The sequence below is a fragment of the Eublepharis macularius genome, chromosome 7 (assembly GCF_028583425.1).
Source record: "Eublepharis macularius isolate TG4126 chromosome 7, MPM_Emac_v1.0, whole genome shotgun sequence".
Lineage (NCBI taxonomy): Eukaryota > Metazoa > Chordata > Lepidosauria > Squamata > Eublepharidae > Eublepharis > Eublepharis macularius.
In genome coordinates, this window is record NC_072796.1 from 4993213 (window position 1) to 5018304 (window position 25092).

At 45.4% G+C, this 25092-nt stretch overlaps 1 protein-coding gene across 1 annotated transcript in view; it reads left to right on the forward strand.

Moving 5' to 3' along the window:
- PFDN1 (prefoldin subunit 1) overlaps positions 1-24821 on the forward strand; it is a 68625-nt gene extending 43804 nt beyond the window's left edge. Inside the window, exons 3-4 of the mRNA XM_054985444.1 lie at positions 541-625; positions 24582-24821. Coding sequence (XP_054841419.1) covers positions 541-625; positions 24582-24665 — 169 coding nt within the window. The 3' untranslated portion in view covers positions 24666-24821. The remainder of the gene's footprint in view (positions 1-540; positions 626-24581) is intronic.
- The last annotated feature ends 271 nt before the right edge of the window (positions 24822-25092 follow it).

Here is a 25092-nt window from a genome sequence, read left to right on the forward strand (position 1 = left end):
TTTTTGGCCACTGGAAGTGTTAAACTGCATAACAGATAAGACAGTGTACCACAAATTTGTGTTGCATACTTTTGCATTTTGCTTAGGAATGCCACTAGCTGTATGTTTTATTTTTCATTGCTTTTTAATCTGTTGATTACATTTATTTCCCCTTTCTCTTGCTGTGCATATGTCTGCTGTCTGAGAATCTGCTTCAGGTGCTTGATGAAGTGTGCTCTAGCCTGTATATTGCTAGGCTTCCTGATCTTCAGCAGAAATACAGATCGCTACCCCATCACCTTGCTGTGACTGGGCCAGCCCTTTGGCCAATACTGTACTAAGTTTCTGGGTTGATTTGGATCAGGACCACAATGTACAAAGAGAAGGGACATGTCTGCTGCAGTGACCCTGTGGTGACCATATGTGAGGCCCGTAGCCTCATGAGCAGAATCCAACATGCTCTTTGTTCAGATTTTGTTTGCTTGTTTACAGAAATTAATGCTTGGTTACTTAATAAATGGGCATATTTTCTTTTTGACCTGCCTCTCTTATACTTTGTAGGTTTATCCTTCAGTCCAAAGGAGTAATTCACAACCAGCTCTTAGAAAAGCAAAAAATTGCAGAAGAGAAAATTAAGGAATTGGAAGTAAGTTTGAATAGATGTACTTATCTTGAAACCATTGTGCTTATGAACTACTCTGAAATCATTATGCATATTTACTTACAAATAAACTCTTTCTGTTTAAGTAAAATGGCTGTTTTATCTAGAATAAAGGATCCCCTTTTACCTCACAACCACCCCCACGCGCTGACCATTCTGTCACTCTATCAAATATAACACAGCCGCCTTATACTGCAAGTCAAAGTGAGAGATTGAAAGAGAGAGACTTTGATGGCAGTGAAAACCTTCTGGGAACACTAACGAAGGCAGAGAGGCAGCACTATAAAGGTCTCATAAAGGGGGAAAACTCCACATGGGTTGTTTTTATATTCCTTTTATCAGAACTGAAGAATTTTGAAATCAAAGTCCATTTTATCACTGAACTTTTAGGTAGAAGTCAGGGCTTCGATGCTGCAAGTAGCAATAAATTAAGCATGCAGACTATTTCTTGAGAATCCCAGAAATAATAGAGCACACAATAATAATATGTAATGCAAAAGTCACTGTAAAGAGAAATGGATTTGGTAATTTGGTGAACGGTTTTCATTTGACATATTTCAGCTTGGCAGGACCCCAGTTTGGCTAACTTGCAAGCCCAAATGAACATGGTTGGTCTCTGATTAATAGATGTGCTCTTGGTGGTCTTGTGAATGTATATTTACATTAGAATTCTCTGGGTAATGACAGCAGGACTGAGAGTGCAAAGCAGAACAGTGTTCTATGATATGCCCAGAGAGCATATAAGGAGATAACTGGTTTGTGTTTTTGGTGTGACGTGCGTCCAGTAAGTTTCCAGGGTTCTTGTAGCCAATGCACATGTTTTATGGAGAAAAAGGGTTTCCTTTGAAGTGCATGGTATGCAAACCTTTCTGTAAAAGCAATGAAAATGCCACATTATCCTTGGGGAGAGGGAAGGAAACTATGTATTGTGTGTTCCTTGCCCGAGGCTTTACAGCGAAAGTGTGTTAGCAGGAAAAAAAAGAAACCTGTCTGAATTGACTCTAGGTATTCCCTATGAAGTGGTTTCCTCATCTTCTAGCTCTGAGCCTGGAATCAGAACACAAAACTGGGCAATTCTTATTTCAAGGCCAAGGTGATGTTTGTGCTATTTCTGCTCCTCGAAACTGCTCATGAAACAGGTTAGACTTGGAGAAAGTTACCAACTCAAAATTGTTGTGGTCTGAGAATTTGTTTTTTTTTTTGAAAAAATTTTTATTGGGTTAGAATCCATTATTTCCACATTTACATTCAATTTTCCCCAATTTTTTCATCTCTAACCCCCTCCCTTTCCCCCCCCTTTTTGTTGACTTCCAACAGCTTTCCAACCCTTTGTCCCCTTTCCCTTACTTTTATTAGCTTCCTCTATCTAAAACAAATATATATTCTCCATTATTCTAAGCAGTACATCCTTAACTATTTTTAACATTATATGCCCAAACTGTAAGCCTTTGTTTCCATCTTAGATAAACAATTTATCCCAATTTTTCAATTTCAGGTATTTCTATATATCATAAACCATATAGATCATACATTCGTTTATATCAAACAATTTGACTTATTCTCTATATATATTACTCATTCTATCTTTTTATAATAGTTCTATATATCTCTCCTCACGTAATCAATCAATTTGACCCATCTATATCTTGTGGTCTGAGAATTTGGATTTGAGGCTGGGCCTCCCAGTGTCACCGCAATGGTTGGCCTTTTCCTGGAGCTGCTATAATGTGTACTAAGCGTACGAACGGGAGGCAGGTAGTTCTACGGTCTATGGTCGCTTCAAATGTTTCCTTATCAGATAGCTTAGGTAAGCGGTTATTCTATCGGCCTTGGTGCTCCATCCCCGACAAGATAATAGCAGCACGGGCTTAAGACCTTACAGTGCTGTTGGGAGGACTGCTAAAATCATGTATGCAGCCGTTCAAATGCTCACGGAAATGATTGTATAAATGTGAAGTGTTTTTGTTTGTCTTTTGCTGGAACACAGACTCATGCAAGGAGATTGAAAGGAGAAGCCGAACCAGTGTTTAATGATCATCCCAATGCCCTGTGATGGTGGAAAGGCTAGTGGGGATGTTCTCTAGGCCTCTTGCCTGAATGTCGAGGGAAGGACAAACTTGAGAGGGTCTGGGCAGTTCTGCTTCCGTGTGCTCCCCTCGTCCTGCCCTTCTTCTGACCCCTCCGATCATTGCAAGGGAGGAGCCAGGTGTCTGGTATTTTTCTATTTCTTAATCTTTGAACGTGTATTTTTAACTATATATTTTAAACGGAAAAGGGGCCAGGGACAAATGTGCCCAGGGACAACTGTGCTAATGATATGAAGCAGGCTAACATTTTAATTACATTTTGGACTGAATGTCAGATCTGATCAGATGGAGACAAAGTCTGTTTGACTGGGCAGCTAAGGACAGCCTTGGCGGCCAGCACAGGTCAGATGTCTTTGAGGAAAAACAGCAGACATGTTATGGCTATATTTGTTCCTCTTTCAAAAATGTATTTACGAATAACAGCTGTCAGTTCTGAGTGATGATGGTCATGGTACCTTCATTGCTAGGACAGTTGGCATTGAAGTGATGCTCTGGACGGTTTCTGTTCTTTTCTTCTGCAGGTCTTACAGTCAGGGCTTTTTTTCAGCTGGAACGCAGGGGAACGGAGTTCCGGAACCTCTTGAAAGTGGTCACATGGCTGGTGGCCCCGCCCCCTGATCTCCAGACAGAGGGGAGTTGAGATTGCCCTCCACGCTGCTGCGCGGAGGGCAATCTCAACTCCCCTCTGTCTGGAGATCAGGGGGCGGGGCCACCAGCCATGTGAGCGTTTTCTCCGAGGGCAACCCACTGAGTTCCACCACCTCTTTTCCCGGAAAAAAAGCCCTGCTTACAGTTATCTGAAAAATATCACCCTTCACCCTGCTGTTTCCTGTGAAGGGATTTCTTCAGCCATTCTGCTCAGCTGTAGGCATGGCTGTGTGTGTTTGTGTATGTGTATATGAAGGGGTTTCATGCGTGGGATTGGAGGTGGAATTGATATTGCATGCTAGGGAGTGCATGTGAGGTACTGTAGACTCACGCTGCAGACATGAGGAATGCACTTCAAAGTGTCCGTCATTTTTATAATTTGCTGGAGCAGTGGCAGTTCTTCAGAGATGTTAAGTAGTGTCCAAAGTACAAGAATTAGCTGTTGGATGTGAAAAATGGTCACAAGCTTGTCCTTTTGGGTTACTTTTATTTTGTATTTAGCTTGTCTGTTGGTCCACTGCAGGCCCTCAAGGCAGTCTGCAGCAACAAGAATGTCTTCCAGTAGCTAAAATCTCTGAAACTCCAGCTAAGGGGAAAAAAATGATTTTCAGCATCTTAAGTTATTTGTAAAACAGCAGCTTGTTCTAATTATCTGAGCCTTGAACTTGTCATAACTTCAGCTGACCTTCTGTTTGTGGGAAGAAACAGAACTTGACTTGCTGCACTTCTAGAGAACTTCTAGAGAACCTGCTGGCATAAGCAGAGTAGATGGCGCTCCATTTCATTTACAGAGAGCTTTGGGAGCTCAGAGGTAGGAGGTAGGTACACTCTGGTGGCCTGTGGAACATGTGAATGTTGCTAGAAACAGGACGGGCTTTAGGAGAAAGCAGGTCAGGGCTGGAGTCAGCTGGATGTCATTTGGCATCACTTTTACTACTAGTCTAATTGCATATCTTCCAGCTGTACTAGTCAGTCTTTATTATGGACAGACAGACAGAGAGACAGACATGTCACAGGTCTATGACAGTTTTGCAAGCGTAGCTAAGGTGACATTTGAACGGGGTGGGGTGGGGCTGGGGGCTGGGTCATACTCCTGCTGGGGGAAGGGGATCATTGCTTGCTATTTGCTCCAAGCATGCCTGTCCGTGTATGTGTGTGTGTGTGTGTGTTTGCATTAAGCATTAGTTTATTTATCGTCCAAAACCCTGGGCTGATGTCGCCTGCTACTGAAGATAATTTGAGAGCTTCTCTTCTGTCAGTCATACAGCAGAACCTCCTGTGAATTAGCAGATAGTTCAGGAACTGGCTTGTCCTTCATTTCCTTGTATGCCTGGCCACATTTTCCTTTCTCAGCCTGGGTTCTGGAGGGCCTATAAATCTCCTAGTACCACACATGCCTTGTTCGGATGGGGCTTTGTGCCCCAGGATGAGAAAGGGCCATTAAGCTTGCAGGGAACATTGTTTTGGAATGGACACGTTATAATAAAGGAGAGAATCTATTTGTCCTAGCTTTGGGGAGGCAATTGTTCCCTTAATAGCAGTGCTGTCTTAAACTTCCACAATCCTCTTTCGGTGTGATTATTTCACTCACCAGTTCCACTGATCAGTGTTTGTTCTTGCACACTGATTTATATTTGTCTCAAGCTACACAGGCAGGATTCTCTGAGCAGGCCAAAGCTGGGTCCCTGCAACAAAGTGGCTCAGAGCCAAGCTACAAGTGACGCCTGACACAGGTTGGACACTTGTCAGCTTCCCTCAAGTTTTGATGGGAAATGTAGGCATCCTGGTCTTGCAGCTGTAATGGAGAGCCAAGCTGTAAAACCAGGCCACCTACATTTCCCATCAAAACTTGAGGGACGCTGACAAGTGTCCAACCTGTGTCAGGCGTCACTTGTAGCTCGGCTCTCAGAGGTCTCCCCCAGCATGCCCTGCCTGATGGTTGCCAGGCACACACTTTTTGCTGCTTTGGCAATTGGCAAGGAAGTCTGACTGGCCATCAAGGAGGAAGATTGAGCTTTCCTACACTTGTGCTGGACTTTTATCTGTTTAAGTCTTTCTTTGGCTGCAGGAGCGGGGAGAGCTTCTGTTGCTGCTTAGAGCTGCAGCCCAAATCAAGATGTCTTGCACCGGTCAGGGTGGTAGCAGCAGTGGTGTTGAGAGGAGCCTGTGCAGACAGTAGGGCTGCCAGGTCCCTGTACCCTACCAGCAGGAGGGGGTAGCTGGCACTAACATCGTGCCTTCTGCATGTGTGTTTTTGCGTGCACACTGCTTGTGCTTGCATGATGAAGACGTGCCTCATGTATTCCTGAAGTGCCTGCTGATGGTGGGCGATCTCTGGGCAGCCCAAAACCTGGTGACCAGTGGGCAAGCAGGTAAACTGTTGGGAGATTGCCCGCCCCTGGCAGGCACCTGGAGTCCCTAGCAGACAGCCAAGGACAGTGCTGTCCTGGTTTTACTTTTCCTGATCATGGAGCCAATTCCCTTCGCGTTTCCTAGAGACTAGGAAGGTTTGAAATACTGCTATTTATTTTCCTGTGAAAGCTCTCCTCAAGGAGGGTAGGAGGTATTGGGCTCAGTGCGATTCATGGAAAAGGATCAGAGTTTGGGAAAACGAAAACTGTGCACCTTCTTGATACTAGTTAGGCCCTGGAGCGCAGATGTCCTGCCGGGGCTTGAACCTGGTGCCTTCTGCTTGCCACTGAGCTGGGCCCTCTTGCCAACGATCACTTGCAGTCCAAGGTAGCCACCTTCTTGCTGAAAAGAGGTTCCTCGTGATTACCTCTGGTTGCTGTCATTGTGAACCTTCCCAGTGGCCATCTTGGTATACTTGGGGCAGAGGCATATGTAGGAGCGTGAGGGAGGGAAGGAGAGGGGAGAAGGAAAGAGAATGGAACAATTTCAGAGGCGTTGTAATAGGACGAGCGCAGCTCCTGTGTTAGTTCACACAATGCTGGGAGGAAAAAATAATGTTTTTCTTCCCTTGTTTTTAAGGAAACCCAGTGCACAAGTAGCATAGCAACCCTGTGTTTCCAGAAAGCATTATCTCTTTCCACGATGGCACTAGTTATAATCTGTTTTTAAATGTGGTATTTCAGAGCGCTCAAACTTTGCAAAGTTTGAAAGGACGTGGAAAACTTCAGGAAGAGGTTCTGGTTGTGTGTGTTCTCCGGTTCTGCTTGATAATCCCTCTCCTCTTTACTATTCTCAGCCTGCTTAGTTGTCAGGCGTTGTCAGACGAAGAGGCTAAAAATAACAAATAAGGGCAGGCGGCTGTTAAGGCGGCTTTCTCCATTGCTGCTGTTTGCTAAATTTGTTTTTGCCCTAGGAAAGGAAAGAGCCTGCTGGTATTGTTGATAAATGGGGTTTGCTTTCGACAGCTTTTGTGTTTCAACTTCTCTCATTATGTATGGGAGGGGGGAAGTGGCTTTCGACCTGTCTTCAACCAGAATCCTTGTCTTCTGAAGCCCCAGGAAAACAGCGCTTGACTCTTCCCATATGCCTTGTCAGCTAGGGGTAGAAATGGACACAATACTGTTCTGGCCTATGTAGATGATCTCTTGATAGATTTTTTAAAAATCTAAAGTGGCTTCTTTTTCTTAGGTTTATTTGGCAGTTCTGTTACTATATTTATGTTTACTCGCTGAACTCCATAATTTGTTTTAGAAAAGCATATTGTTTTGCTGAACCGTATCAGCCAAAAGGGAGCACTGCTACATGTCCCATGTCTCCTTCCTGGCCACCTCCTTTGCTTCTGCCGCTGTACCGTCAAGCCCCGCCTCATCTGCTCCTGGTTGTATTCTCCCTTAAAGAGAACAGTTTTGCAGCCCGATGCAGTGTAACGTCTGGCTGTTTTGATGCTTTGGAGGGGTCTAAGGCACAAGGCACCTTTCAGCAACTCAGACGGGTACATCAGAGGTGCAGCCCTAGCTGCAGAGATCCATGCTGTGTGCAGCGGCCATTGAAGATTCTTCAGAAAGCTCACTTGATCCAGAATGTTGAAAAACCAGCCTAAGAACTGGGAGACGACAGGCTGATCATATGTTGCGAATGGGAAAAGGTCTGCTCTGGCTTTCAGTTTTTTTCCTCGAACAGTTCAAGCTCCTAACTTGTATCCTTGAAGCCTGAATTGCTTGAGATGAGGGTGTTTGGAGAGCCACTGTCCCCCATATGAACTTGCCCAGTTCTTGCTTGTCAGTAATTAGACAAGGAGTGACCAGGAAAAGAGACTTTTTAGTGGTGGCCCTTCATTTATGGAATACTATCCTCATACAAATTTGTGAGAGGTCAATATTATCCGTTTAGGGACAGAGTTAAAACTTTTAGAAGAATTCCCTAAGGCTTTTAATGATGGTAGCATTAGATCCATTCATCTACGTGTTTTGCAAAAAGCATAACGATTGTTTTTGTGTAATAAGAGTCTGCCTGTCTGTTATGTGCCATCAAGTCGCCTCCGACCTATGGCGACCCTATGAATGAAAGATCTCCAAAATGACCTATCATTAACAGACCTGCTCAGATCTTGCAAACTGGAAGATGTGGCTTCTTTTATTGAGTCCATCCATCTTGTGTTAGGTCTTCCTCTTTTCCTAGCGTTACTGACTTTTCCAGAGAATCTTGTCTTCTCATGATGTGACAAAAGTATGATAGCCTCAGTTTTGTCATTTTAGCTTCTAGGGAGAATTCAGGCTTGATTTGATCTAGTACCCACTTATTTGTCTTTTTGGCTGTCCATGGTAGCTGCAAAACTCTCCTCCAGCACCACATTTGAAATGTATCCATTTTTTTCCTGTCAGCTTTCTTTACTGTCCAACTCTCACATCCATGCATGGCAATGGGGAATGCCATAGTTTGGATTATCTTGATCTTGGTTCCCAGATCTTGGTTCTTTATTTTTAAGGGTCTTCTCTAGCTCCCTAACAGCAGCTCTTCCAAATCTCAGTCTTCTGATTTCTTCATTGCAGTCTCCTTTTTGGTTGATGATTGAGCCAAGGAATAGAAAATCTTCTATAATTTCAATTTCCTCATTGTCAACTTTAAAATTGTGTAATTCCTCAGTAGTCATTACTTTTGTCTTCTTGATGTTCAGTTGTAATCCTGCTTTGGCACTTTCTCCTTTAATCTTTATCAGAAGCCATTTCAAGTCTTCATTATTTTTTGCTAGTAATGTGGTGTCATCTGCATATCTCAAATTGTTAATGTTCCTTCCACCAATTTTCACTCCACCTTCTTCTAGATCAAATCCAGCTTTCCTTATGATATGCTCTGCATAGAGGTTGAACAGGTAGGGAGATAATATGCATCCTTGTCTAACACCTTTGCCAATTGGAAACCACTCTGTTTCCCCATATTCTGTCTTGACAGTAGCTTCTTGTCAAGGGTACAGGTTGTGCATCAAAACAATCAGATGTTGTGGCACCCCCATTTCTTTTAACTCTCTCCATAGCTTTTCATGATCCACACAGTCAAAAGCTTTGCTGTAATTTATAAAACACAGGCTGATTTTCTTCTGAAATTCCCTGGTATGTTCCATTAGCCATCGTAAATTTGCAATGTGATCTCTGGTGCCTCTTCCTTTTCTGAATCCAGCTTGAACATCTGGCATTTCTCATTCCATATATGGTAAGAATTTTTGCTGTAGAATTTTGAACATCACTTTGCTTGCATGGTAAATTAACATGATAGTCCGATTGTTGCTGCACTCTTTGGCATCCCCTTTTTTTGGAATTGCAATGTAAACTGAGTATATCCAGTCTATGGCACATTGTTTTGTTTTCCATATTTGTTGACAGATTCTTGTTAAGATTCTGATGGACTCCGTTTCTGTAGCTTGAAATAGCTTTATTGGTATTCCATTTACACCAGGTGCTTTGTTTCTCCCAATTGCTTTGAGTGCAACTTTTACTTCACTTTCTAGGATTTCTGGTTCTTCATCAAAAGATTCTTCGTCGGAAGTATCTGTCATCCTTCCATCTCTTTTGTGTAGTTCTTTGGTGTATTGTTTCCATCTTTCCTTTTTTTTTTCCAGATCAAATATTGTATTTCTGTGTTGATCTTTCAGCATCCCTAGCCATGGCTTGAATTTCCCTTTGATTTCTCAGATCTTTTGGAACAGATCTCTTGTTCTTCCTTTTTTGTTGTTGTCTTCTGTTTCTTTGCACTGGTTATTATAATACATTTCTTTGTTTCTGTGTACAAGTCGCTGAAAAGCTGCATTTAGAATTTTGACCTATTTCTGTCACCTTTTGCTTTTGCTTCTCGTCTGTCTTTAGCAATTTGAAGAGTTTCCTCAGTCATCCATTTAGGCTTCTCCTTTCTTTTGGCTACAGGAATAGTCTTTGCACATTCTGAAACCTTTGGTTTCAGCCTGGCTCACGATCAATTAAACTTAATATTTCAAAACTGTTCCTTACTTGGTCTTTAAAAATTCTTCAGGAATATTATTTAGATTGTATTTTGACACCGTGATTCTTTTAGTGCTTCTCTTCAGCTTTATTCTAAATTTTGATATTAGCAACTCATGATCTGTACTGCAAACAGCTCCTGGTCTTGTTTTAGCAGAGAATTGAGCTCCTCCTCCTTCTGCTTCCAATTATGTAATCTGTTTGGTTCTTGTATTGGTCACCCAGTGATTTCCAGGTTTACAATCGCCTTTTTGGTTGCCTGAAGCATGTATTAGCAATGAACAGGTTGTTGGCTTCACAGAATTCTATGAGCTGCTCTCCTGCTTCATTTCGTGATCCTAGTCCAAATTTTCCAACTATGTTTGATTCTGCTTTATCTCCTACTTTTGCATTCTATTCACCTATAATTATCAGCATATCTTGTTTAGTTGTACAATCAATTACTTCCTGGACACCTGCGTAAAATTTTTCAATTTCTTCCTCCTTATAACCTGTAGCTGGAGCATAAATTTGAATGATGGTTATGTTAACAGGCGTTCCCTGCAGTCTGATTGATATTACCCGATCCTAGTCTGAAATTCTAACTGCTCCACCACACTTGCTCTCTAGTGTTCAGAGCAGTCCATATTACTCTTTTATTACTTAGAAAGGCAGAGTCAGTCCCATCTTATTCACCTCTAGGATCAGATGAGAGGAAAGCAAATGATGATGGTGGGGGAAGAGAAGGTGCTGTCCACCAGATAGTATACTATCCACCAGGTAGTGTACTAAGGTGGAAGGTACTCTGTGTGCAAAATGGACAGCATCTCATCAGCTTTTCTTATTCAAGATGGGCAGAGAAGTAAAAGCCCCTCCCTCCCTTCAGTATCTTCTGGGTGACGAAAGACGCAGCAGTGGCAGCTTTGGGACTGAAGCCGGGCTACATTTTCTGTGAGTGGAACCAAACTTCCCTCTCCCTCCCTTCCCTCTGCAGCCCTCTGTTCTCTGTGAAATGCACTTTTCTGGGGTGGGAGAGACGAGGAATTTTGAGTTCAGTGGGAGAGGATGTTGGTTGGGGGGGGGGTCATCCTCTCTATATGAAAAATGCTCTGCTGCTCTAAATATGGCACTGTTTACAGTGTTACAGATTGTGAGTATGATTGGGTTTTTGATGCTAAGGAAGGTTGCAGCATAGGAACTTTATTCCTGCACAGTGCAGTAGATCTACCGCCAGGGCTCATTTGGAGGCAAAACACACCGGAACGGCATTCCGGTAGATCTGAAAAGAGGTCATGTGGGTTTTGGCCCTGCCCACGTGATTCCTTTTCCGCCGAGTGGGGCTGGGCTCCAAAGGAACGTAAGGTGCTTGGAATTCATGCTGCTTTACTTTCATTTGTGACTTGTGAGAGTGAGTGAGTGCATGGGTGCAAGCAGGGCTGGCTCTCCAGAGGAGGGTAAGCTGCTTTGAGTTCATTCTGCTTTAAGGAAATACCTGGAGATTTTTGCAGAAAGGGGCCTGAGGGGTGGATGTTGCCTTCTGACACACTTCCGGTGATGTCAGGGGGTGTGGCATATGTTAATGAGATATGCTAATGAGTTATGCTAATGAGTTCCTGCAGTTCTTTTTCTAGGAAATGACCCCTGTCTACTGTCAATATGAATATAGTGCTAAGAAGTTGTTGCTGTTTGGCAGACTATTTCTATAGATAATTGGGTTCTTTCCATAGTTAAAGGTGGTTAGAGGTTAGAGTTTCACACATTGCCTCCTCGTTTGCCTTCACAGGCTCTCAATAATGCTGTCCCACAGCGGCAGGAGGAAATTCAGTCCTTGCTGGGCAAAAGTGCTCTTCAAAGACAAGAATCATAGAGGCGGACAACCCTTTTGGGTCCCCCCCCCCTGCTTTTTCCTGGTAGATAAAAAGGATGGAGGGAAAAGGCCAATTTTAGACTTGAGGACCCTTAATAGTTACTTGAGGATCTCAGCATTTAGGGTGGTTACACTACCTTGGATCATAAATATCGTGTCCCACAATGCCTGGTGTGCGGTTCTTGATTTACAGGTCTCTTATTTCCATTTTTCAATACACCCAGATCATAGGAAGTATGAGGAATGTTATTCATCCTTCCTTTGCTTCTCCCATTCACACGTCCACTCAAGCATAGAACCATTTCCTTAATTATGTGATCAGAAGCTTCCCTTTTGTTTTCTTTGATTCTTTCATTTTTATCCTCTCAAACCCAACTGAACCATCTCCTTTACCGTGTACCAGGCACCTCTCCTTTGCTCTGCTGACTATTGGATGGTGAATGGTTAAACTGAATGGTCTTCATTGTGAATCTCCAGAATCGGTTGCCCCCTTTTGTCTGGCTGTATCTTATAGTGGTGGTGATTTTTAGCACCAGTGGGATCGTCTGTTACACCAGTCTCTCTCCGTTACATTTTCCCCTCCCTTCCCTTTGAGTACAGTTTTACGCATTTGGGAAAGTAAGCTCTGTTAGTCCTTTGCTAGCCTTCTTATGTTTGTCCTGTTAGTCCTTTGCTAGCCTTCTTCTTGTGTAACTGGATCAGAATTCTTCCCTCTAACAGAGAGGGAAGTTTGGTTGTATGGTTAAGAACGGCAGGATTATAATCTGGAGAGCCAGGTTTGATTCCCCACTCTTCCGCTTGAAGCCAGCTGGGTGACCTTGGGTCAGACACAGCTCTCTCAGAGCTCTCTCAGCCCCACCCACCTCACAGGGTGATAATAATAATAACATACTTTGTAAACTGCTCTGAGTGGGTATTAAGTTGTCCTGAAGGGTGGTATATAAATCGAATGTTGTTGTTGTTCTTATTAACAGTGGGAGTTGGTGAAATGATGCAACCATTCCACTGGATGTCATAGAAGGTTGCAGGTGAAGAAATCGTATTTGGTCAGGACTCATGAACATGGGGTGGTGGCAGTGCCCACTCCCATTCTTGGATAAAAAGTCCACACTCAGATGGGGGACTATTGGATGCCCTGGATTAGACTGCTGTGCCCACTGGGGTTACTTGGCTAGTTCTCCATGGAAATAATCTTGTCTTCGGAGATCAAGAAGGTGGCATCTAGGAGAGGGCTTTCTCAGTTGAGGCACCAAAACTCTGTAACTTTCTCTTTCCGTCCCCTTCTGTTGCTGTCTCCCCCCAGCCAGTGAATACTTTAGTTTTGCTTGGCATTCCCTCAGCGATCCCTCCTCCCTCCCCAATGCTTTAACAGTTGTTTTTATATTTTGTATTCATTTAAAACTCTGGTTTCTAAATTGTTTTAATGATGTATTTGTGTACTGGTTTTAAGGGTTTTTTAAGATGATACTGTAATTTGTATGTTTCGTTAGCTGTCTTGGTTGTCCTATTGAGGCAGAAAGGTGGGGTGATGATGAAGATGATGATGATGATGAAACAGATCTAGAGGGAGTTGGATTTTCAAATTATAGCTAATGAGTTCATCAGGAGAGCACCAATTGAAAGAAATCAGTTCAGTGTTGAATAATCCTGGCAACATATAGATAGCTACTGCATTTGTTCTGATTGCTTGAGGCGCTGGTGAACCATCCTGCTGGCCCCTTGCCTCCTTTCTTCCGCTCCCCTTTTTAATGAGAACTGTGGATTTTATTTTTTATTATATTAACTCTTTATTGTATTTTAAATTGTGGTTTTTATTATTTTATGATGCTGTGACCTGCCCTGAGCCCACTTGCGGGGAGGGCGGGATATAAATCCAACAAAATAAATATATAAATAATATTTTAATTACCTGCAATACATTTATTGTTAATTTATATAATAAAGAGCTGTTTTACGTAACTTAATTTTTGAAACTTTTTTTCTTTTGGCTGTTGGTCTTTGGTACCAACAGTACCTCCCCCTCCCGAACTGAGAAGTCTGCTCCCAATTTTGCTTAAAATCAATATCTGCAAGCTGTTTTTATTCCCACTAGGGAAAACATGCCACCCACCCATTTTTCCAATCAGAGGTAAAAGCAGCTGGAACAAGCCAGTATTGGCATTCAAGAGGGAGAGATCAGACACCCTGGTAGAAGCGGCTGTCGTGCCTCCTCAGATCCATCATCTCTGTCACAGGGATGCTCTAATTTGTGCTTCCCATAAGCTAGGCGGCCCTCCTGCCTGCTCCGGTGTGCCCCCCCCCTTCAGTTTACTGCTTGGAACTGGAATCATCTTGTAGACTTTCTATCTCCATTTCCAAGCCAGGGTCGGGCATGCTTGAACAGAGAGAGGAGAGCCTCCCGGCGTTCTCTTGGAACAGCCCTGAGTCATGATTGCCTTTGCTTTCAGGTATGTGGATGTGGTCTTGCCACTTCCGGCATGGTCCACCCCCCTCCTTTTACACACCTTTCACCCTGCTTGCAGCTATACGCTAATTATGCAGCTCATTTCCTTTCATTGGCACATAACTCCTGGGCACACAGAAGTTCAAGCCATGAGTGACAGAAAATCGTACTGAGCCCTCTTTGACTTTGAGGCCTTGGCTGCGGTCCATGAGCAATTTCACATGCTTGGGACAAACAGTACATGTTGAGTCTGAAAACACTTCTGATGCTGGGTGATCTTTGCTTCAGGAATACAGGGCAAAGCTCGAGCCTTATATTGCAAAATAGTTTTGCAAAGAGGTGCTCCATGGAATATTGCTGCAATAGGTAAAGTTGGATGTAAAGTGGTGAGGCATGGTGTTTAAAAGCCCTCGGACTTGACATCTGTTTTAAAAACACTTTGCCAAGATCTTGCTGCACACCGATCTGTCCCAGCAGTCCACCCCCTAGTGGGAGTGTGCGTATTTCTCAATGGCTTGGGCCGCTGGGGGCAAGGAGCGAGGTTAGTCTCTCCCTCCCCTCCCCCCGTGGTGTCCCCCATTTTCCTTCTCCTGTGTGAGCAGTTGCTGTCTATTCCTGTTGAGGAAAGTGCTGCTCTTGGGACAATCATGTGCTGTGTATGTTACACAATAAATAAGGTGGTAAGGAGAGCAGCTTATGAACTAACGTGAGGGTCTTTCTCTGGGTACCATTTTTGTTCATATTTCCCAACCAGAAATCTTCAGAGCTCTGTAATAACTGTTACGTTAAATCAGGGAAGAGCTCTGAGAGATCATCTGCTTGATCGTGCTCAGGTTTGGTTTTTAGGATGTTGCAGCCTTGGTTCTGAATACACGTTCTGACTACCTTGAAGGCCTTCCCTTCGTTTCACTGTCCAAAGGGGTGTCAGTAAGAGGTTGGCACCCCAGCTTGTCTTAACTTTGCCACATAACCCTTTTGAGGTGCTTTGGTGAACGTAATCAAATGAGTGTTTTTTTATTATCATGTTTATATCCTGCCTTTTCCACTGTCAAACGGAGTATTGGTTTGAGTAACCTGATAATATCCACCCAACTTAAGTTGCTTATTTATATGCTTCACAACACAGATAACGTGGCCAGAGACTGGAGTACAAGGAAATCAGGCTGGATTCCCTTTCATTTTATTTTCATCCAGTGCTGGTAAAATGTCTTGTCCCAGAGTCTTCTCATTGCAGAGGCATTCAGAACAACTGGAAGGTCCTAGCTTCCGTAAGGAGAGAAATCGGCATAAGTTAAAAGTTGCCACTGTTGCAGGGATATGTGCTTTTGGGGCTTTATAAGAGGAGACCCGTGAGGGGTATGTCTTAAATGTATTCCGTGCCATTAGAGGAGTGGCTGGCTTCCCTTGTGTTCTGTCCGATCAGCCTAAGCCATTCAAATCTCATGCTTTCGCTGTGGTTCTCTGTCATTCTCCTTTTTTTTTTATCATTCCCCACACCAGCAATCTTTTGACTGCAACAATCCAATCCTAAACTATTTTTAAAGAAATAAAAATTAATTTTACGGATTCACAGGATAGTTAAAAATGTTAGACTTTGCTGCCCTCCAAGTGTTTGTCAAATTGTCCTTTCCACCCAGCCAGAACGATGTGAGCAATTTTAAGCATTTGAATGGTGGTGGCTGCATGAGCAGCAGCCCGGTAAGAGTCCCCGTGACCTGACAGCGCTGCTGCCTGACACTTCAGAGTAGGACCCCGAAGTGTTTTCTTCCCTCTTGGGGCTGGGGTGTGCCTCATGTGGGGGGAGGGAGATGATGAGCCAGATAAACGAGTGTGCCCGTCTGTGTCTCAGGATATGATTATCACTCTCCCGAAGTGTGTTCACACACAGTGTCGGAGGAATGCCAAAAATGAGAAGCATTCACTTTAGAGGTTCAGAAACTCCAGGGCCAGACATTTTTTGGAGGCACTGTCACAAGACGCTTGACATCACCGGTTGTTATTGAAGGCGATTGTATCATGCTGAAGGATTCCAAGCGTTCGTGGAGGAAGGCATCCGACGGGAGGCCAGCATCTAACTGAAGTGGAGGCTTCTCGGTGTGGTGCCAGGGGTCAGGAAGAGGATCCCCTGCCAGGGAAGCTGACCTTGTCACTGAGCTCCATCGCTTGGGAGATGCTGACCTGGCCTGCATGGTCCAGAGATAGCAGCATTCTCCTGATGCTGGAAACCCAGTGACCAAAACGGGCTAGCTGGTTCATCTGGCAGACTGTGCAGAGGAGAACGACGTTGCATGTGTCTTTGGGCCCCTATTGGGGAAAAAAGCAGGGTACAGATGCCTAAATAAAGCAATAAGAAACCGTGGAAGAAGGAAGGCCACCTGGTCCTCACAGCGGCGGCTTAGTCTGTAGTCCTCAAAAAGAGGTGCTGACAGGACAGGGAGCCTCGTTCTGAAGGGTTGGGCTTATGCTGGCAGAACAGTTTGCAGATCAGTTGCCTTTGGAAAACTAGTCTCGCTACCAGGTCCCAAACCAGGGCCAGAATCTGGGTTAGCTGACTGGCCTTTTGCTTGTTCTGACTGTGTAGTGGCTGTATGATGCATGCTGGATGTGCCAAGCAGACTCTTGCAAGGAAAGGGCATGTTTAGCTTTGGGAGGTCAGTCCTTGTGGGCTCTGACTCACGGGTCTTTCATGCGGGCGTGGAATACTTGCAAGGTGACTGTCGCTTGGATCGTTCTTCCCTGTGCGTGTCTGAGTGGCAGCGAGTCATTGCTGTTTCCAGGGATATTTCTTTGCCCAAAGCAAAAAGTTGTACCTGAGAATGGCCCTGCGCGATGCTGTGGGTCCCAGAGTGAGCGGGTGATTCCTTGAATAAGAGCAGGCTGCAGTCTTCTGAGTAAAAGGTGTGAGACTGCACTGCGGATGGGAGCCAGAAAACATGGTGGCAGCTGCACATCACCTTCCTTGGTGACGGAGGGCCACCAACCTGAGTACAGCCCATGTATAAGCGTTTAACTAACAGCCAGGGGACTCTTGCCTGGGAACTGCTCAGCTTGACAGCATGTAAATTATGTGGGGCAGAGTCAGGACGAGGCCATTTGGATCTTGGTAGAGAATGGGGAGAATCGCCAAACATCTAACTGGACAAGCGGCATTTTTTGCCCCCATCGGTTGCTGGATGCTAGGAGTCCCTCCTGTCGGGAGGATGAGTGGCGATCCCACTGGTGATCTGGTCGCTTCCTTTTGGACTACCTAAAGAGAAACTTGTCAAGGCTTAGTGGGGTAAGAGCAGCCAGGCGTTCCCAGTGTGTTTATTCAGGACAAGGAAGTATTTGTTAATTCGGGATTTGGGGGTTTGTTGGCCTCAGCTAGCATAATGCACACACTACACAGCTACAAGATGAGTTGGTCTTGTTGGGGTAGGCCTAGTCAGTCTCTGCGGAGCAGACGACATGGTGTTGCATCTTTGCTCTCAAAAAACAAACTTTTCCCTGTTCTCTTGAATGATAGGAATTGAGGCAGGACATGGCTTCTAAGTGTCAGTAGACCCTTGAGCCCTCTCTTTGGCAAAATGGGTTGGACTAGCAGTCTTCTTGCCATGTGTTGGAGAGGACAGTATAAGGCTGGAATCTGTTTCCTGTTCCGTGATGTGGCGGTCCTTCGTAGATCAGAGCTGGCAGCGTAGGAGTCTTCGTCACTGCAGATTCTCAGGGGCAGACATCGCGGAGCTGACAGCTCGTGCTCTGCGGCAGCTTTTGGAGGGACACCTGATGCTGCTTGGATCTCGTGTTGGGCTGGAGATGAAGATCCCACCTAATAGGGTGGATCTGGACATCCAAGTTTGCCTCTCTTGGGTGGAGCGGTTTGGCAAAGGAAATACTAAAAGGGGAAAAAAGCCACGGAGTGCGCCTTCTGCTTGTTGGGAAATTACAGGAACAGTGTCCTGGATTGACCTTGGGCTTCACCAGGGGAAGTGGGATATTTGCAGGTGCACCCCCCCCCCTCTCTCTCATCAACGGGCACTCCTGAGCCTTCCTGCTTCAAGCACAATATCCAGGCACTGGAGAGCACGCCGGGTGAGAGCATTAGCTGTGATCTGGGAGGCTGTTAGGTCAGAACTCATCACAGTTCAGTAGGTTCTCTACCTCAGTCTGCAGTGTGGGGATAACGTTTCTGGATTGCCACAACACATCAGCCTGTTGGGATGATGTATATGAAGCCCTGTGGACACTGAAAGAGCTACACAGATACTATGTGGTAGCAGTAGCATCTTCCCGGCCTGCCTGTGCTCTTGGAGAAGTATGTAAAGCAAAGGAGGGGTGGCAGAAGATTTTGTTACGAAGCATACCTTTAGCACACTCCCTGTACATGTGTAGCAATTTTTTTTTAAAGCTCTCTGCAAGGATCTTCATTTTCTTCCCCTCCCGCCTGCCGCCTAATGCAGAAGGCTGGATCCCATGGATCTGTTCCACTTTCAGAAGTGCTTTCCTCCAATGGAGGAGCCTTCTAAGAGAGGGAAGTGCCCCTGCTAATGGATCAGATCTGTCCCTTTATGTATCAACTCCCACGTAATCGTAGGCAAGCACTTCTTGGCAAGCAGAGGAAAAATCTGCTGAGCTGTGTAAGTCCTGTATAAATCATCAGCTTGTACTCAGCCCTCAGAGCACAAACACTTTGCTCATGCCTCATCCTCTTTTGCTCATCTAGAGTTTTACCTAAGAATCATTTCACCGAGATTTCCCAAGGGTGGAAGTGAAATGCCATTCAGCATAGGAATGCAGGCAGAGGCTCAAGCCAGGCACCACATCCGATCACGGCGAAGGAAGCTTCGCTTGAGCTCGGCATGGTGTCTGCATCGGCAGCCTGCTGCTGAGGACACCCCGTTTGGTACGCCTGCCAGATGTTGCCGTCTGTGTACTAACCTGGCACTTAGGAGCCATGGAGGAAGGGAGAGAATCCTGCACTGAATCCTGACACGACGCAGTTGATGCTAGTGGGGAAGGTGGATGTGATTGAAGGGACTGACTTGCCAGCTCCGGGCAGTGAAGCTTAATCAGGCAAAAGTTTGCTTCTGCTGTTGTTGCTACAAGCGTCTTCTGTTCCTCATCATCGGATGTGAGTGGTCTCCCCATCTGTGGGCTTAGCTATGCCGATCCACTGTTCTGCGGGTTGGATTACTGGCGCATACATGCCCAACGTGCCCTTGATCATATCTTAGAAACTTCCGTTGGTGCACTGTGGGACTGCCCATTTTGCGGGGGGGGGGGTGTAAATGTGATACTGGTCTAGAATCAGCAGCACTGGCTGCTTGTGTGTTCCCCAGTTCAAGTCATGGTTTTGGATCTTTCCTATAAAGCCTGCCTGTTCAGGGCCAAACTACACATTATGGTGTTCACAGGTCGAACTCATGGTCACAGATGCCGTTTTAGAGAAGACTTTGGCTGTTTAAAAATGTGACGCTGGTAGTGTGGGGGGACCAGGTGATTCCCTCCCCCTTGCCCCGGTGCCCTTTCAAGTGCTGAAAAAGGCATACAAGTGGAGAAACAAGATTGCCAGGTCTTGCCACACCGTGAGCCTGCTCAGGATCAGGCCCTTGCAGCGTTTTGGATGGTTGAATTCTTCTCTAAAATGGTGTCAGCGTCCACAGGTTGAACCCGTGGACACTGTAGCCCCTAGTTTTGCCTTTAGGTGCACATAACAGTGTTGCTTTTAATGGTTCCATCTATTGGCCAGGTTCTCTTTGGCTAGACCAAGAGGTTGTATAGCTGAGACCTTTCCCAGGAAGACTGCAGGGTTCCCTCCTCAGCTGTTTCCCACAGACCATAGAAAGGCATTCATGAACATGTCTGGAGATTAATGGCAAGAGTACTGGTTTTATTATTGTCATCTTTAGCATGGCATTGTGGAAGCGTGTTTATGACTGGAGCTGTTGTTTACTGATGGGTTTTAAACTTTTATTGAAGATTTTATTTCATTTAGATTTTTTTGTTTCTGGAGAGACAAGTATATATTTGAGAATCATTTCCCCCCCCTCCAAACCCCATGAGAGTTCCAGCCTTCAGTCTGCCTCCAGATGGTTTTGCATCAGAGAGAAGGGAGTGACTTGATGCCACTGCGTGCAGAGTGGGCAAGCCGCTATAAACCACAGCTGGCCCATCTAAAGAAGGGTTAGGGCAAACCGTGGTTTAGTGCAATGTCTGAATTGAATCAGAGTGGTAAGAGTTCAGCTGTGTGTGTGATCAATTAAAAATGCAGGTTTTAATTAATCACACGCTGTAGGAAGCACTACTGCTTCCTTCTTCAGTTAACTTTATATTAAAACTTGTATATTCAAAACTTATTTCAAGGCCCATATGCTTGGGCCACACATCTCCATCTGATTTGCTGAGTCAGTCCTCTCCTCCTGTTTGGCACCCACTTTTGAACTTATTTTTCTTTCTAAGGATAAATGTGTGTGTACTTTCTGGGGCCTTGTGTAGTTCCTCTGCACACATTTTCTGGGTGTATCTGCTTCCTTGCTACTTTCAGGACCAAGAGGCCTTCTTTTGGACAGGTTTTTTTTTAAAAAGCTCCTCTGTACCAAACCGGCCATGTGGTTTGGCACTGGAATGGAGGGGCCCTGAGGGGTTGTCTGTGGGTGAGTGAAATGGCTGGGGTTGCCAGAGCCAGCCTGGCTGGGGGGCCCTCACATTCTGCCCCTCTGCCTCTGCTGTGCCTCCAGGAACTGGAGGTCGAGGAAGCAGAAGGCCTCTTGGAGCGTCGCTTGTGGATCCCGAGAAGGTGTGGCTCCTCCTGGCTGGTTGCTGAGAGCAGAGGCCGAAGAGGAAGTCAAGGGGAGACATTCACTCGGGTTGCTAGATAACTATGGCTGTTCCTGCAGATGGTGGAGATGTTGTTCCATGAGCAGGCGCACAGACGACCCCTGAGCTGCAGGAAAGTTTAATGTGGCCTACCATACCATCTTTTGTGCGAAGATGTATCTTCCAGTAAGAATGTTGTTAACAAAGGAAGGAAGGAAGGAGGGAAGGTGGCACTTATCATGATGAGACTTGGAATGAGATGAACTAGCTGTTCATGTTTATGGCAGGGTATGTTCAGGTGGAGCAGCCAAATCCATCTGAGGGCCAAATTGGAGAGATTGGAGGGACCTCCCGAGTTCCAGTCCTGCCTTCTCCATCTGAGGGCACAATGTGGCCCATAGGTCTGCTCCCGTAATTGTGGTGGGAAGAAGCTACCATTATAGTTAAATCTTGGATACTGAAATACGCTACCTTTTGTGGGGTGATATTTTAAAAGCTCCCCATGACGACCTCCAGACAGACTTCTCTCTTTGAACATGCAAGTTTACTTTGCTGCTGTTTACTCCCATCCCACTGGTTTGTTTTGTATTAATCAGAGAGAAACCATGTTGTTTTTACAAAGGTGATACTTCATAGAACTTTATTCCTGAACACCAGCAGCACACCATAGAGCAGACCTACACAACTATTGAGCCACCAAACCAAACCCAGCACAACAGCTATGTTTGGCACCCCAATCGAGACAGAAGGGTGATGTGGTGTTTACTGCGACAAATGTTTGGATTTCCTTGTGCTGCATGCTTTTGTAATCCATTTGGAAAGCATCTTGGGCGGGGGGATGAGAAAGGGGATATCATCAGGGACTGGTGGTGATGAGATACTCTTTTAGCCTGCAGAAAATGGTACCTATGTCTTTTTGTTTAGAATGGGTAGAAACAAGCTCATCTTGTTTGGGGAAACCCAGCTTTTTCCAGTGACATGTTAGTATTTAAAAGGCCATTTCCACTCCCTGCTCCTGGCCAAGTACAGGCTGCTGTGCCTCTATTTCAATGCACGTGATTTATCTGGATTTCAGCAAAGCTTTTGATAAGCTCCCCCATGACATTCTGATGGGCAAACTGGAAGACTGTGGACTGGACTATAGGGCAGTTTGGTGGATAGGGAACTGGTTAGAGGACTGCACCCAAAGAGTGGTGGTCAGCGGCGTTTCATCAGATTGGAGGGAGGTGTCCAGTGGGGTGACGCAGGGCTCGGTTTTGGGCCCGGTACTTTTCAATATTTTTATCAATGATCTGGATGAAGGAGTGGAAGGGCTGCTCATTAAATCTGCTGATGATACCAAATTGGGAGGAGTAGCGAACACCCAAGAAGATAGAATTAAAATTCAACAAGACCTGAATATTCTGGAGAAGTGGGCAGCTGTGAATAGGATGCAATTCAACAAAGAAAAGAGCACAGTATTACATCTGGGCCACAAAAATGGGAAGCACAAATACTGGATGGGGAATCACTTCTGGGCAGTAGTATATGTGAAAAGGATCTTGGGGTAAGAGTGGACTGTAAACTAAATATGAGCAGTCAGTGTGATGTGGTGGCAAAAAAGGCTAATTCAATCTTGGTTGTATCAAAGGGGCCATAGCATCAAAATCGTAGGAGGTCATAGCCTCACTCAATACTGCCTTGGTCAGGCCACACCTGGAGTATTGTGTGCAGTTCTGGAGGCCTCACTTCAAAAAGGATGTGGACAAAATCGAGAGGGTGCAGAGGAGAGCGACGAGGATGATCAGGGGTCTAGCGACTGAGCCCTACGAGGAAAGGCTGAGGGCCTTGGGAATGTTTAGTTTGGAGAAGAAGAGATTGAGGGGGGACATGATTGCTCTCTTTAAATATTTGAAAGGCTGTCATTTGGATGAGGGCAGGGAGCTGTTCCAGTTGGCAGCAGAGGGTAGGACTCGAAGCAGTGGGCTTAAATTACATGCACAAAGGTACCGGCTGGATATTAGGAAAAACTTTTTCAAAGATGGAATCAGCTGCCTAGGGAGGTGGTGAGCTCCCGTTCACTGGCAGTTTTCAAGAAGAGCCTGGATGAATACTTGTCAGAGATGCTTTAGGCTGATCCTGCACTGGGCAGGGGGTTGGACAAGATGGTCTGTATGGCCCCTTCCAACTCTTATGATTCTATGATTCACACATACTTCAAGCACAGATTGGGTCCCTGGGTTGGAAGACATAGGACACAGTGACATTGCTGAAGCTAAGCAGGACAATCTCCTGGGTAAGCTGCCTTAGCTTTGTTAGGAAGGAAGTGGTGGCTTTAAATGGCATCCATAAAGATGACGACAATGACCTTGTGTATAAGCAGAGAAGCCCAAAGGGGCAAGTGGGCTCGCCCAGTGGAGGAGGGGAGAGTCAGGCTCTGTGTGCCTCCTGTTGTCCAGTGGAAGCATCCTCTCCCCTTTACGATGGGCCCCCCTAAGCCCCTTTCCCGGTTCTCTCAAGCAGGATGACACCTAAATATCTTCTGCCTTTCCCCCATGGGAGCGAGAGGAGATTCCCTCCAAACCCACCTTGGCTCCCAGTTTTCTGTGGGAAAGACTGGCTTACAAATATTATAAACTAAAAATAAATTCTGTTCCCCACTCCCTAGCATTGATCTTGGCTAGCTGTGCTTCAGAAAGTCTAAGAGCTACCCATGTGGTGGGAGACTTTGGAGCTTGAAATTCTCCTGTTAGCAAGACCAAAAGGCAATGCAAAAGAGAAATGCTCCCCCTCTATTTAAATAGCTCAAATGGGTAAGTCAAATATTAAAAACGACGAACACTCAGAAAATGGGTAGGAGAGCATTAGGGGTTTCCAGGACGTTCTGCAGTAGACCTTAAAAGTCACAATTCTCCAGATAATGAAATTTCAAAGGAAGAGTTGGAGATGCTGGCCGGGCACTGGTGCATTTGATCCCTCTGTGGAATTTAGTCTCAACAAATGCTGGGAGTGGCCAGCTCACTCCTGGAAGGTAATTGTCTTTCATTTGGCGTCGATGCTGCCGGGCCTATTCATCAGGAGCCAGTCCAGGGCTCCTCCCCTGCTTATTGGCTCTCCTGTTCTTTTGATGGGATCCTGCATTCTTTTCTGCTCCGCATGTACTGCTGTGGCACGCCCACTGTTATCTCTTGCATTGCTCGACCCTTGGCCTGGCTTTGTGAAAAGCCGGCCCTTTGCTCCTGCTTTCTCTGTACTGTGTATAAACTTCCGTTTCAGTGAGCATTTCAAGCATCTGATGATGAAGCGGGTTCTGATCCACAGGAGTAATACATGTTATTGGTGTTTAACACGCCTCAGGGCTTTTAATCGGTTGTGGCAAAAATGACAAACCCAGGTCTCTCTCTGGAATTTATAGATCTGCGGTTTTAAAAATATCCTTGGAGATTATTCTCCACCCCCACCCCCACCCCCACCCCCCGCCAAAGTACAGTTCTCGCTCTTGTTAATAGGATAAATAACAGGGTAGGTATGTTGGGGAAAAGATTTGCTGGAGTTTCGAGTTCACTCAATGGCTTAAGAGAATTTGCTTAAAATTTCGCAGTAAGGTTAGAGCTCCCCCTGCCCTGGCAGATTGAAAGTTTCAGTGATTGATGCGGCAGCCGGGCCTCCTGGTACAGGTGCGGCTTTCTCGGGAGTAACTGATACCAGCTCTCTCTCCCTCTCTTGCTTTGGTGTCTTTCAGCAGAGAAAATCGTACTTGGAGCGAAGTGTCAAAGAGGCTGAAGATAACATACGGGAGATGTTGATGGCGAGAAGGGCACAGTAGCTGCTTCCGCCCCACAGCTGCCCCCTTCTTGTCTTTGGACTGAGCAGAGAAAAGTCTCAATGCAGAAGAAAGACCCAAGGAACTCAGGTTGTGCAGCGAAGTTCTGTCCCACCCCCTCCTATTGTTTGATGCACCAATAAATTCTACCCGGATGGATCTGGCTCTCTCTTGATCTCTCTTTGAGGTTTCAGACTCCGTGTTCCTCTTGTCTGAAAAACCTTGCTGGAGCTTAAGTAAGGAGGAGGTACAGATTTTTGGCTTTGCAGCAGGAGCAATAAGCAAAGGAGTTTTGTGTAAAGGCACCTAAAGCTGATGTTCCCTTTTTCACCCTGCTATGGATAACGCTGGTAAATCAAGGGCATGTAAACTGAGAAAAAGATGGGTGGGGGCGGGGGCGGGGTCAGCATTGGGTAAGGAAGATTCAAGC